This window comes from Thermobia domestica, chromosome 4, assembly GCF_964235325.1.
Source record: "Thermobia domestica chromosome 4, izTheDome1.hap1.1, whole genome shotgun sequence".
NCBI lineage: Eukaryota > Metazoa > Arthropoda > Insecta > Zygentoma > Lepismatidae > Thermobia > Thermobia domestica.
Window position 1 is genome coordinate 26,276,074 of NC_137457.1, and position 14,849 is coordinate 26,290,922.

Consider the following 14,849-nt stretch of genomic DNA (forward strand, 5'->3'; position numbering starts at 1 on the left):
CAGGAGATATCCCGTTGACTTAGATATTTAGTTTCTTTCTTATTTGAATACCCAGTTTTTTAAGAACATCTTTTCCTTACACTGGTGGTATTACGTACACTGAATTTTATGTTCCAACTTCAGAAAAGCAATGTTGATATTCATTCACTTTTTAATAAACACAAAAACAAGAAACAAGACTGTAACGAAGTCTACTCATATATATGTATTTATTTGTATTTGTTTATAAGGAGAAACACATAAGAATAATAGAAGTGAAACATGCAAATAAGCGTAACGTATGAAATAGCACCGATCATTCAGAGCTGAAATAAACAGTTACAATGCAGCGCTTACAATAGTAAAAACGATAAGCTTTAACATATTGAGTGGCAAAGAAAAAAAAAACAGTCCAGATGTATTCGAATCTTAAAAATCTCTTATTGCGATATATAATGTTACGATGGAAAACATGAAGAATGTTACGTTTAATACAAAACGTACAAGATTTCTCCACAATGAAGATCTGTTTCTTATGTTTCATCACAATTGTATTGGTTCAGGTTTGTTTACAGTGTACATTTAATCCATTAAAACCTTTACCGCACGCCGTGTCATATATGACACATACCTTTTTTTGTATTTTGGCTTTTCTTTTTGTGATTTATCAAAGTCATCAAATGACTATTTTGTCTGCTGTGTGAGCTATTGACGTGTATGACTAAGAGATTTTGGTGTCATCTATAAGAGCGTCCCACTCTTAGATTGCAGTACAGAGTAAATGGAGCGCGCTGTTGCCACATTTCTTCCGCCGTATGTTTTCTTTAGGAGAAAGAACAAGAAAGAAAGAGTGATGAGTCTGTAAATGAATCCTTCTTAAATTCATGTATTTCAACTCTTTTGTAATTCCAATCGCGCAAATTCATTTAGAACGGCGAATTGGAGGGTACGAAATAACAGTCTAACAATTGTGTTAGAAGTTTTCTATTTTTTTAAAATGATGGTTTATAAATCATTGCAATAAAATTTTGATGGAAGCAATACGAAATCGAGAGAACATATGAAACGAATAGAAAACATATGATTGAAATAAATGGCAGGCTAAACAGTTCTAAACACAAATTTCCTGCATCGATTGTGCGGCAAACTAAGGAATAGCAATGGGTAAGATACTGCTACTGAAGTTCGATAAGAGTGAAAACTGGAGTAGGGTGATAGTGATAAGTGACGAGAAAATGTGACGTACGAGAACGCTCATTCGTCTGTGTACGCAAAATATCCGCTAATCCAATTCCGTTTGTCAAACAAGTCACATCATAAAGTATATTGTGAAGGCGGTTTCTCCCCACTTCCGATGTTTAAGACTGTATCATGAAGGACGTGCTAGAGGGTATAGTGGCAGGAAAAAGAGGGAGGGGACGAAAAGAGACTACAATTACTGGACGATATCAAAATAGAAAAATCATGCATGAAGACGAAGAAGTTAACCGAAGACCGTGTATCATGGAAGCTTCTGAGTTGCAGCAAGTGGTCTGCCAATAAAATATGATGATGATGATGATGAAAAATGCAATGGTGAATAGGAACTGAATCTCCCTAGTTGCTATACTCACTTCTGACACCTCAGACACACAATATCAGTCTGGAAACAGAAGAAGAATGAAAAGAAACCGCATTATATCCGTTCTAAACAAACGCGCAAGTTGTGACTTTAAATCACGTATAGTGACAGCCAACAAGATACAAATCATTGGGCGAGGAAACAAAACCAAACAGAATTATCAAACCCTGCTTCCTAAAGAAGCATGGGGGGGGGAGAATAAAGAGGCCTTTCATTCTGCTTTGTGAGCTCATAAAGTTATTTGTTATGAACGCTTTTGTCATTTTCATCTGTGTATTCAAATAAATAAGAGAAGTGGAATTGCAAACGAAACCAACTTTTATTGTCAAAATTGTCAGCATCTGAAACAGCTTTAAGGACTGCATGCGAACCATAAATGAATCAATTACAAAACTAATAACTATTTATCACCAGGAATGAGGGGAGTTATTATTAATAGATATTTGTCATATTGTATATATATATATATGTGTGTGTGTGTGTGTGCTTGCGTGCGTGCAACTCAAGGAAAACAAGCGAAATAAGTAGTGGAACGTAATATTGAGTGGAGTTGACGCAATGTTTATCGTAGGTGAAGTCCAGTATTCGATTTTGCGAATATGCTTCCGTTAAGCAGTAGATTCCTGCTCGCATAGCATCAACAGTAAATACTCATCGGTATAGTATAATACTCTACATCAGTAACTTTAAAACAAACATTATAAGGAAATTAGCATTGACAAGATTTGTCACTGCCTTTCTTCTGGTCAGATGCGCGCGCTTTGGAAAGTTGACTCTTAACACTAAAAGTCATAAAACCTAAATAAAGAAAGATATCGACCTGCAATTTGTTTTAAAAATAACTTCAATCCTTTCTCAATATTTTTCCCGCTTTGCACCCCCATCTAACCTGAAAAATAAAAAAGTTTCTCACTAGTCAACTTTTTAGATATTGCATTGCAATAGTATACGCACTTTCTCTTACATTTTATTTTTTATTTTAAAATTCAAAAAGTTTTTTTGAATGCAAACTTTTCCAACATTGGCATCAAATATGGTGTTAACAGCTGTATAAGTTTCAACGCTGTATCTCTTAGAGTTCCGAACTTATGACGTGATATATTTAACACGACGTTAGAAATTGCCATTAGCAAGATTTCACTCTTTCAATTTATTTCAATACTTGAAAATTCTTCTCGATGTGAGAAAAACAGATTATTTGATAGAGAATACAATGTTCTACAATAATTTATTCATACCTAGTAAAATAAACTACTTCTGAAATTCAGGCTAAGTTTGGCAACAATGGGCATAAGGAAAAGCATTGCCATTTACTCCTGTACTGCAATCTAAGGGTGGGACGCTCTATAGCGTGTTCTTTGTGAGTTGTAAGTGTGTCATATATGGCACTTACTTATTTCTCGTCGGAATTAAGTGAAAAATCTAAAATTCAAGTTTTAATTCATTTTTCAAGTTCCTATATGAGGATTTCCAATAGTGATTACTATTATTATTATTATTATTATTATTATTATTATTATTATTATTATTATTATTATTATTATTATTATTATTATTATTATTATGTTGCTAAAAGAAAAAATCATGCAGAAAGGGGTTAAGTGTCAGCTGGTTTTTAATGATACAAGTGATTCAGTGACGTATTTCGTGGAGTACCAAAGGTAGATCCAGACCACTATAACACGTATAAATTAATTTGTATTGGTACAACTTTATATAATGGTAATTAATTTATATGGTATAATTTAATGGTATTAATGGTATAATTTAATGGTATTAATGGTATAATTTAATGGTATTAATTTAATGGTATATAATGGTATTTAATTAATTTATATAATGGTACAACTTTCTCTAAACATTTTGAAAACTTGAATACATACCAAGATACAGCTGTTATCACTAATGAATGAAAATCTCCCTCGCTCAATTTGTGACTTGCGACGTGCAGGGTCGGTTTTACCATAATGTGCAACACGTGCATTTGCAGGGGCTTGCAAGTTTCGAGGGGCGGGAAAATCTGTCGTAACTATATTATTTAAAATAAACATTTCTTGTTGGAAACAGACTTCATGATGATGGTTGTTAAATTTGTTAAGCTGACCTTCTATTTGAATACCACATTCATAAATCATGTTTAGGTCGCATTAGTTTAAGGTCACATGGACAGTATGGTGGAGCGAAAAAGTCAGATTTTTGAATATCAAATTCTAATATTGCTCAAAAGTTGAGTATTTGCTTGGTAATCAATGGAAAAAATAACGAAAAATCTCAATTTGAATCTTCAGTTCGCGCAAATGGCCTCAAATTTTTAAAGAATATAAAAAAACACCAAAATTTATCTTTACGCAAGAAATACACATTACTTTTTTTAAAAAAAAAAAAATATTTCTATATGGTCTAAGTACTTTATTTCAGGTGTGTGAGGTCATGTTTGTTAATAATTCGTTAATATGAGTGATTTTATACATTTTCATAATGATTTTGCAGCTCTTCGCCCATTTCTTCTTCTTTTTTTTTTCATGAAAAGGCCTAGAACTCACCACGAGTAGGCCAAATAAGGTTTGAGGTAGACATATAAAATAAAAAGATGGGACCTTCTGGAATTTGTTCGTGATCTCTTCCTCATTAACCTTCGTAAAATCACAAAAAATCCAATTGCGGGTATTCTTCCATTTTGAATAAATAGTCTGCCATCTTGGATTTCTCACATGCACTTAGTTTATGCCACATAACTTCTAAAATAATTAACGTAGAAGGATCATTCTTTCTTTATTATACTTCTCATATTATAAGTAACGTAACAAGTTATTATCACGTTTCTCCGAGTAACCATTTTTACATAACTTTAGGATAAAATGAAAAATTAGGATCTGTATTAGGGGACATATTCTTTCCATTGCCTCATACAACTTAACAGAATAGAAATATGAAAAAGTGCTCAAACAAAAGTTGTTGGAAATTTCATAAGCTTTAAAACGATGTATATATTGTCACTATGTACAATGTCAGAGATGCGCAATGAAGCTTCAAACGGCATCGGACTGCGCACAATTTCTGTTGAAGCATATGAATGAATCATTTAATATGAAGAAGAAGAGAGACTATTTAGTGATTTGAGACGGCTTTTCATTGCAATTTCCGGTAAGTGTCAACAGGCTTGGAAGTCCGAATAATTTAATAAATTGTTCGTAAGCAGTGGCATTTGCAAGGGGGTGCGCAAGAATTCTGAGAGTAGACTTTCGCACTATATTTCTGTATGTAAGCCTATTTGTTCATTGAAATTAGTGTTTGAGACAAACGTTTCAAAAAGAAGTTGAAATCTATTGAAACATGTTTTACTGATGTTATCCTGCGAAACAAAAATAAAAAAGAAAGAAAGAGAAATAGAAGAAAGAAAGAAAGAAAGAAAAAATCCAGTTGCGGGTTTTCCACCTTTTTGAATAAATAACCCTAGTAGAGTGCAATTACGACAAAAATCGATCAAACTTAAATATTTTTTTTTTAGAAAAGAAGATTAAACCTGTTAGAATATGTTATATGTATTGATATTTTACTAAAACAGTCCTAAAACTCTAGTTGTAGGCAGGATGCCTTGTGCATTGCCATTGTTTCCTTTACAGCGTTTCAGTGGGACCGAGGTGGTGGTTCTGATGTCTCTCAATTGCGCTATCCCAATGATGACGGTGGTGGTGGAGACTTGTCGCAGCGCCTTTTTATCTGATTGGTCTGATGACTAACCCTGCATTTTCTATCTCGTCTCCCGTGCGAACGATCTAGGGTTCTTAAGGTGTTGCCTGTATTCTGTCCAATCTGTGATTGTGAGGCTTTGTGGTCGGTAGGTGATGTCTGACTGCGATGGTTTGTAGCACCGGAACATGATTCGACTGGAGTGCAATGATTAAATGGGGACCATCCAAAATAATGATGTTGGCTGTAAGCACCACATTCAGTACGTCCGCGAAGTTTCGATTTCTAGGGTAGTGGGTGGTGGTCGACTAGGGCCACGAGGCTGAAGTCGAGGTTGTTCAGTGCCTGATGGAGAATGTTTCCGTTGGCAGTAGATACTTTCGAATTCCAGGTAGGATATCTGCGATTAAGATCTCCTGCAATTAGCAGGCGGTGACTTAGTTGTGGTATTAGTTCCAGATCTTGTGGGTCAAGCTGTTTTCTTGGTGGACGATAGGCACCAATGGTTTGAATACCTTTATCGAGTTAATGGATCGTTATCCCCATAACTTCAGGGGATTAGAGTTGGGGAAGAGAGAGAGGATCATGAGGAATGACGGGTTTGATAATGATAGCTGTTCTGCCCATTCTGGTGGGCCAATCATTATGGTGGATAATAAAGTTAACAGACGAAAATCATATTCACGAGCAGGAAATTCGTGTTACTATTCGGTTCAAAATCTCTTGTCGTCGCGAATTCTGTCGAGGAATTTGAAGCTTAAAATATATAAAACGATAATCATGCATGTTGTTCTGAATGGTTGCGAAACGTGGTCGCTTACTCTGAGGGAAGAACATACACTCAAAGTATTTGAGAACAAGATCCTGAGACGAATATTCGGACCAAAGAGGAACGGGAATGGGGAATGGCGGAAACTTCAAAACGAGGAACTACATAATTTATACGGTTTACCCAACATTGTTAGGGTCGTCAAGTCTAGAAGGCTTAGATGGGCGGGTCATGTAGCTAGAATGGAAGAAAGTAGAAACGCTTTCAAAGTCTTGACTGGAAGACCAATCGGAAAACGATCATTAGGAAGACTTAGGCACAGATGGGAGGACAATATTAAGATGGATCTCGCAGAGATTGGAATACAAAGTAGAAACTGGATCCAATTGGCTAAGGATAGAAATCAGTGGAGAGCTTTTGTGAATGCGGCATTGAACCTCCGGGTTCCATAGGCCATAGAGTTAGTTAGTTAGTTAGTTAGTGAAGTTATTGATTCGGAAGGGCTCTTCCTTTGACACTCCTTTTAAGGCCAATCTTCTTGAAACTTCGGTTATTCGGACCTTTTCGTGTCTTCCTGTGGGTATGACTTTCTTTTGTCGTCTGCCACTATTTATTTACAAATCGTAAAATCGAGTGTTCATAATATGCTTGTATGGAAAACAGGCCACTGTACATAATGTGGCGTATAAAATGTGTGGGCGTACGAATTCGATTTGGATGAAACTTGGTAGGCTTTCTTGTGGTGGTAGGCCTTGATCTCATACACGCGTATGAAATATTATGATACAAAGGTTTTTTGATTCTTGAATTATGGTTAATCACATTTTGGGTTTCACATTTTTGGAAACAAACAAAAATATCTGAATCGAATTCATAGGATCTTGATCAGCTGTACAGGCTTGTAAATGGCCGAAGTGTGTAGGTGTTTGATTTTCAAATTATGTATTACCAAATTTTAAGAATGGACTTACTGACAGCTTTCTTATGACAATTTGGAAAAGATTTGCTTAAAAGTTTTTAAAGGACATCTTTTCCATACAATTAGTAAAATCACATTAATTGAAGAATACACTACAGCTAAACAAAAGCGGCGGATAAATAAAAAAATCACAAAAGGTCTGACCTCCCCCTAAAAGCGAAAATTTCGTTATTTTCTAAGATGAAATTTCGTGATATTTTTTATTTTTATTTATTTGTATTTGTTTATTCGTTCACTTATTTTTTTAGAAAGAGAGAAAGTACCATCTATTTTGCACTTCTAAAGTTAATGGAATTAAGTGTAATCCTGTTTTCTTTTCTAGGTAATAAACACGGGAAAAACAATGCGACAAGGTAAGTACCTTCTAGTAATTTCTAAAGATACTTTAAAGTACATACTTTCTACCCATTCCAAAAGATAAAGTATCTTCTAACCATTCCTAAAGATAAAGTACTTCCCTTCTGGCCATTCCTAAAGATAAAGTATCATCTAGTCATTAGATAAAGTAGTTTCGAGCTATTCCTAAAGATAAAGTTCCTCCTAGTCATTCCTAAAGATAAAACACTTTCTGGCCATTGCTACATGAGGGATGTGAGACAAGAACATGGTAACCCACAATGTTACTATTTTAAGAAATTAGAGGTTTTTAGCTGCACAATTCATTTTCCAAGTCGGAAACCTGATTTTTCACATAAGACTATACACGAAGGATGAAACGGACAAGATTAAACGAAGAGGTATGCGTTGCTCTCTATCGAGTGCTGCATAACTCAGCAATTGACAATTTGTTGGTTACCATGTTCTTTCCCCACACCCTTCAAATATAAAGTACTTTCTACCCATACCTAAATATAAAGTACCTCCTAGCCATTCCTAACGATAAAAGTAAACCTGAGGCACCAAAGAAGGATGAATAACTCACGTATTAAAATGTTTGCTTTTTCAAATACTAAAAGCGGAGACTCGATACATTTACCAATTGCAAACTTAATTACCCATGAACATACAGTGCATTTGAAAAGTAATTATACATCTGTCATGCATTAACAACCACAACGATAAGAAACACCAACTTATCCTTACAGTAGTTGCTGGAAATGGAAAATGTCCTTATGTACATCCAGTAATGTCTGCATGCAGAGCATTGAACTCCAGCAAGAGCCCTATCACATTTTGGAAGGTTCAACTGGTGCCAAACAGTGAAGACGTTCACATTTGATGAGTTGCTGAGAATTAGATATGTCATTTAACAAAACCCGTTAAAGACGTTAAGTAAAATATTGACGTCTGAAACTCAATCACCCTGACTATAAGAGTACTTCTGCTACATTTTTAGCATCACAACTTCTTGGTAAATCGGTAACAGAGCTGTAACTTGTGGGGGCAGCCAGGCAACTGCCCTAGCTCTCCGGTGTTCGAAGGTAGCCCACTTTAAGATAAAACATACTTACTCCGTATGATACGATACGAAATTCAATGCAAAAAATGAAGCTGGGGTAAGTTCAACACACCCCGAAAACAACAAGTAGGTTAAACACATGCAAAAAACGAGTAGAATGAACACCCTATGAAAACAAGTAAGTTCAACAGACTCTAAAAACAACAACTGAGTTCAACACCTCAAAAGAACAAATAAGTTCAACACACCTAAAAAAGAACAAGTAGTTTCAACACATCCCTAAAACAATAAGTAGGTTCAACCCACCCCAAAAAAGAAATTATTTTCAACGCATCCCAAAAACAACAAGTAGGCTCAACACATCCCAAAACAACAAGTAGGTTCAACATATCCCAAAGACAACAAATAAATTCAACACACCCCATAACAACAAGTAGGTTCAACAAACCCCAAACACAACAAATAAATTCAACACACTCCATAACAACAAGTAGGTTCAACACATCCCAAAACAACAAGTAGGTTCAACATACCTCAAAGACAACAAATAAATTCAACACACCCTATAACAACAAGTAGATTCAACACTCTCCAAAAGCAATTAAAATGAAATAATAATGTGATCCGGCACATTTCACTACAGTGCCAACAAATTGACTATAGTCCCCCAGGAACAATATGCTTTTCTTAATGCTTTAAGTTGTGTCAAATAATGTCCCCTAACTTTAACTTGTGAAGCGTGGAATGAGCCCACCATACCATTTCTAGAAAAACTGAAAATAATTTAAAACTCTGTTGTTGCCTTATCATCTGAACAAAATATATTTACCTAAAAAGAAGCATTAATAATTATGTTCAACTTCTGTGAAATGCCAATCGGCAACCCTAGAATTAAGAATAATGTTGATTATCATTTTAAATTCTAGGGTAGGGAGCAAATTTGGAAATTTCATACTTCATATGTTAATAGGGGGCTCCAAATATTAATGCTTGCTATCCCAAGAAAAAAAAAATTAAATTACGGCGCTGATATAAGTTTGACGTAACGTTCTAATACCAATACTATCGACGCGGATCCCACTATGAATCGAAGCCACGATCCCCGTACGAAGGGAGTGGATGCTAATAATATACAGACAATAGTATTTCCTAATACTGCTGTTCCAAGAAATCTTAAGCTACTTTCGAACATTTCAATTCAATTACAAATTGTCTCAATCTCTTTGTCTCTCAATTTCAAACCAATTCATAGAACACAATTTCAGACAACCTCATACCACTCACATTTCAATCATAACATGATTCTACCTTGATCTCAATCAACCTCAACGCTCAACTAGGCTTATATAATGATTCAAAATCTCTCAGATCAATCAAAAGATCATAAACCTAATGACGTTGTCTCAAACTATTTAACATCAAGTGCAACCTATGATTTGAGATGGGACGTCACGAAGGCCATCCTCATGACGTTTTCAAGTTCTAGTAGTGAGAACACATAAGGAGTTACCTGCTGTTTCTTTGATACCTGCCGCTCCGAGCAGTGTTGCCAATTTGAGGAAAGAGTCGCTAAGTCTAAGGGATTTCAATTCCAGAATTCCGATTGGCTATTGTTTTGGTGATTTTTAAATGAAGATTTGGCAAATTATTTACAAATCTAGTGACATTTGTAGTGTCAACAATTCGTCCTGTAACGCAATTTCAGTAACTCAAATAAGTATATATATATAGCGAATAGAAATAGTAATAGTAATATCGAATAGTAAATGTAAATGACAAACAGCTAATTAAGAGTTTCATAACAGGTGTGCAAAAAGAGAAAGTGACTACAGTAATTAAAAATTTACTTTTTGAGCCAATTAAAAGTTTATGTTTTGTAAAGAGAAAGTGGGCGTGTCTTGCATCAAGATTGTATATAAGCTGTCAAAATTGGATATTTCTCTAATAATGTCTGAGGAAGGCTATGTTACATAGCCGAAACTGTAACACAAATCGATTATGGCCCGGGTCCTTAATATGGCCCACCCACCATATCTCTGCAGATTTACGTTGGTGCTACTAGATGACAATATAAACTATGTCCTCTGAGCTGCGCAATTATGTTTACGCTTGTCATGAGGATACAGTTTATAATGTCATCTAGTAGCACCAACCGAAATTTGCAGAGATATGGTGGGTGGGCCATATTAGGGACCCGGGCCATAATCGGTACAAGTACCATATATATAGTTTTGGTCAGTTGGAGTTTTATTAGTAATATATATATATATATATATATATATATATATATATATATATATATATATATATGTGTGTGTGTGTGTGTGTGTGTGTGATTTTTTATTCTCCAAATCTTTCAATAGAAAATATGAAGTTGCAATACCAAAAAATCAGCTGAATGTTTATTAAATTTTGAAGTGAGTGATGCACTTGCAGTATTTCTTTGCATTTGCCTGTATTATGTTTTTATAGTGTTATAACCGCCACCAGGTTATAGAAGTATTTTTTTGTGGACGCCCTGTATATTTCGTGAAGACAGTGATTATTATTTTCGATTTGTACTTTATTCTGCAACGCATATAAGTTCTTTCTTTGGTGGGAATTACTTCTTTCCCACACAATTGGACAAAGAAGTCTTTCATCGTTTTTTCATATATATATTTAAAACGTTGTTTTCGCTGAGAACATTTCAGTTAGTGACTAACCATTTCAGTGTTTCTCCCTGACTCATTATATGCATAGTATATATTCTATAGTTAATGGGAACTGAATTAAGTGTCTTCTTTAATCGCTTATGGAAACATTATAATAGAGTGGAGAAATACGGACTGACCAGATGTTTCAGTAACCAAAGTGGCACCAACTGTGTTGTTTCGTAGCCCGTTATCTGTACTTTCTCACGCCAGTGTTATCGCCGTGTCTAGTGCATTATAGGCAGTTGACTAAAATTAACAGAAATTGTTTTCTATATTCTGTTGGTATGTGCATACAGGTGAGTAACTGAGTAATTTTTGAAATGAACTGCCAACACTTTCTGTTGACCATTGCAATCCGTAGCTTGAGCTTGAAGGCTCAGGGAGTTTGACTACAGGTCTGGAAGATGCAACCACGCATCTCGCGTTGAACTTCAAACATAAGTTGTGTTAAGGGGCACAAGCTATTTAGCCGGTGAAGGACGATTTCTTACGGCTAGCCCCAATCAGTGAAATCCCAGGTCCGCAGACCTTGTGCGTTTCAAACGTTATATACGCGCCCTCCAATATCAGAATTCAACTGTGAAGACCTTCTTTTCGTTTATTTACTCAAGATTTACTTTTACGCTGCAGGACTGTTCAGCGTAACAACTGGGTTCATCGTGGGACGATCCAGACAACTTTTCCCCAGTGCGAATCCCCCAAGTGTGTTCATGGTGTGAGCAAAGTATTTCTAGTGATACCTGAATTATAATCATATATATATAGAAAGGGCTATATTTCCCGAATAGGGCAAAACGTAATTTCAGCGACAAAATTTATTAGTGTCCAGTGTTGTATTCATTTCTCTTCGTTATTTTTTTTTCAAAATAGTGTTCTAATAAATAAGTATAGTGTCAATTAATCCAGTGTGTTTTCGTTGTGTGTATGAGTGATGTCTGTGTGCGTTATGGTCTGGATGACCGTCTGATCGTCCGTGAGGTTTTCGAGACGAGACACCCGAACCTCTCGGCGCCTAATGCTCATCTCATTATTGAGACCGACGAGCTTTTTGGGAAACAGTTTGTAATCTTCTTTGGAGAGGTCTTCGTCGTCCTGTCCAGGTAAGTTAAAGTATCAGGAGTATACTTATTGGTAATACCACGAGCCAAGGACAGCGAACAGAACCACGCCGGTTACAAATAAATGGACCACGAACTTGAGATTGGTTACAGATAAATGGCCGCCCGAACAGTGACATGAACACTCAATCGATTACAAATAAATGGACGCCCGAACAGCGACTTGAACTCCAGGCGGTTACAAATAAATGACGCCCGAACTACCGACCCGAATCGAGACCGTTGGTGCTCGAATATACTTGTAAGACCAATATTTTAATATACCATTTTTCTTTCAGCTCAGTACCAGGAATTAAAAAAGAAAATCTCTTTCAGGTGATTTTAATCATGTTTTTGTGATAGTCTAGGTTATTTTGTTCAAGATGCCATACACGCAAGCAGAACTAGCTTTACTTAATGAGAAATTAGAGTTACTTTTGCAACAAAATCACGCTTACTTTGCTAAATTATTAAAGCAAAGTAAAGAGTACCGTGCTGAGAATAAAGAAAACCTAGCTAGATTAGAACAAAAAGTAGATAGAAATAAAGAGAATATCGATAGATTAGAAAAAGAACTAAAGAGTGATTTAGGGCAAAATATCGACGCTTTACGGGACGTGTTTCGTGAAAATAGTCAGCAAACGGAAAATGCTGAAAACAAAACACCGGAATGTGAACCCCAGTTACAGTCAGATATTCCTACTGGATACAAAACACTGGAATTTGAGCCTCAGTTAGTGACTGATATTCCTAGCGTAAACAAAACATTGGAATTGGAACCTGAGCTAGAGACTAACATTGCTAATGAAAAGGAAAGACAGAAATCTAAATTCCAACCAGAGACAGGTAGTCTAAACCAACCTCGTAACAAATCTGGCAACGATTTTATTCATTCAGTATCTAGCAACACCACTTGTAGTATCAGAAGTAGTGAAATCCACGAACATATGATTGTAGACGACAGAGGTCGTAAGCGCACAAAACAAACTACCACAAACTACAGAGAGAAAAAGCGTAAACGAAGTTACAGTTATTGTAATAAACAAAGATACCAAGTTCAGATCGTAAACAATACGATATTTAAAGGGAATCAGAACCAAGACCGCACTCGAAAAGGTAGTAACAGAAACAGAAGGAGTCGTAAATCACGGCCACGAAATATGAGTTATCACAAACGAGATTGGAAACGCAACTTGAGTGAGAACATTAAGAGTATTTTTGTACGGAGAGGTAACCATCGTAGAAATAAACGAACAGACTGCAGTTACCAAGGCAGAAACAGTAATCATAGGAAAAGAAAAAAAAAAGGGGGGCAACCAAGACTTTGTGTGTTGATACAAATTTTTGTTTCAGAAAAGCAACGCATTTCTTTTAAACTTTCTTTCAACTTTTAAGCGATAGACATTCATTCATTTTTCTTCCTTTTTGCTTTTAGTTTTTGATAGAACACCTGGACACGAAAAGAAGAACTACGCATTTCTCTCAAACTTATTTTTGCTTCTAGCTTTTAACTGTTCGGCAATGAGCAGATAACACGTTTTTCTTTCTTTATTTTGATAAGATAATCGCTGCATTCTCGACCACCTGTGCTTATGGTTACGAATGACGAACGACACACAGCTGATTCTTTTCCGCTTTTGGTCTTTACTCCGTGTCGCGCCTCACAATTGAATACTAATGTTGCAAACCTTATCACTGGCTTACTATTAGTTTAATGTTATTAATTTTTTCTTCTTTTCATTACAGATGTTTGAATTTAGATTTTTTAGTAAATAATTAACGTAATCATATACGTAGGGGAATTGCATTTTAAAAGCAATTTGAAATCTTGGCGCGATTTCCGTATCCCCAGCCAGTGGGAAGATGTTTTGGCGTTATAATATATATTTTTTACAGTATTTTAAATTTTAAATTCCTTTTTAGGATCGCTTCTCACTTTCGAAATTCTTAAATATGTTATTACATGTTATTTAGAATTAATGTTTGATTTTCTTTTAGAAAAAAAAATGTATCGAGATGCCCAGGATAAGAAAATTTTTAGTTGTTAGTTATGTATATATTTCTGTATTTGTAAATGAAACTTACAATGTAATCTCATGCGTAGAATATGAAACTTTACACTTATAATCAATGTTAAATTTCTTTTGTAGTGTTAATCTTCGATTTTCGTTTTCATTTTTGTAGTAACTCGTAACTAAGCATGCATATTCTTAGGTTAAATATTTTGAGTATATTTTATTGTCTAGTAACATTTCAGCGAATATTTTAGTGTATATGAATTGTAATTTTTATTATGTGCATTTGTATGCTAATATGTTATAATGTTTAGTTTTACATTAATTTTGAGAAAGTTATGTTTTATTCACAGTATGTCCCAAAACTATTTGGAATTTTTTTTTTAGCTAAATTGTTTTTGTTATGGAGGATTTTTTTTTTTAAAAAAAATCAACATGGCCAAAGGTTTTGAAATACAGACCTTTAGGTTTCAGCCATAACAAACAGTATGGAGGATTTCCTTCAGAAATCAACATGGCCAAAGGTTTTGGAATACAAATCTTTAGGTTTCAGCCATACTGCCAATGACGGATGATTTTCTTCAAAAATCGACATGGCCCATTA

At 35.2% G+C, this 14,849-nt stretch overlaps 1 protein-coding gene across 1 annotated transcript in view; it reads left to right on the plus strand.

Annotated features, from left to right (window-relative positions):
* Positions 1-407: 407 nt before the first annotated feature.
* LOC145682709 (uncharacterized) overlaps positions 408-14,849 on the plus strand; it is a 149,901-nt gene continuing 135,459 nt past the window's right edge. Inside the window, exons 1-2 of the mRNA XM_081754097.1 lie at positions 408-542; positions 7,361-7,391. Coding sequence (XP_081610223.1) covers positions 459-542; positions 7,361-7,391 — 115 coding nt within the window. The 5' untranslated portion in view covers positions 408-458. The remainder of the gene's footprint in view (positions 543-7,360; positions 7,392-14,849) is intronic.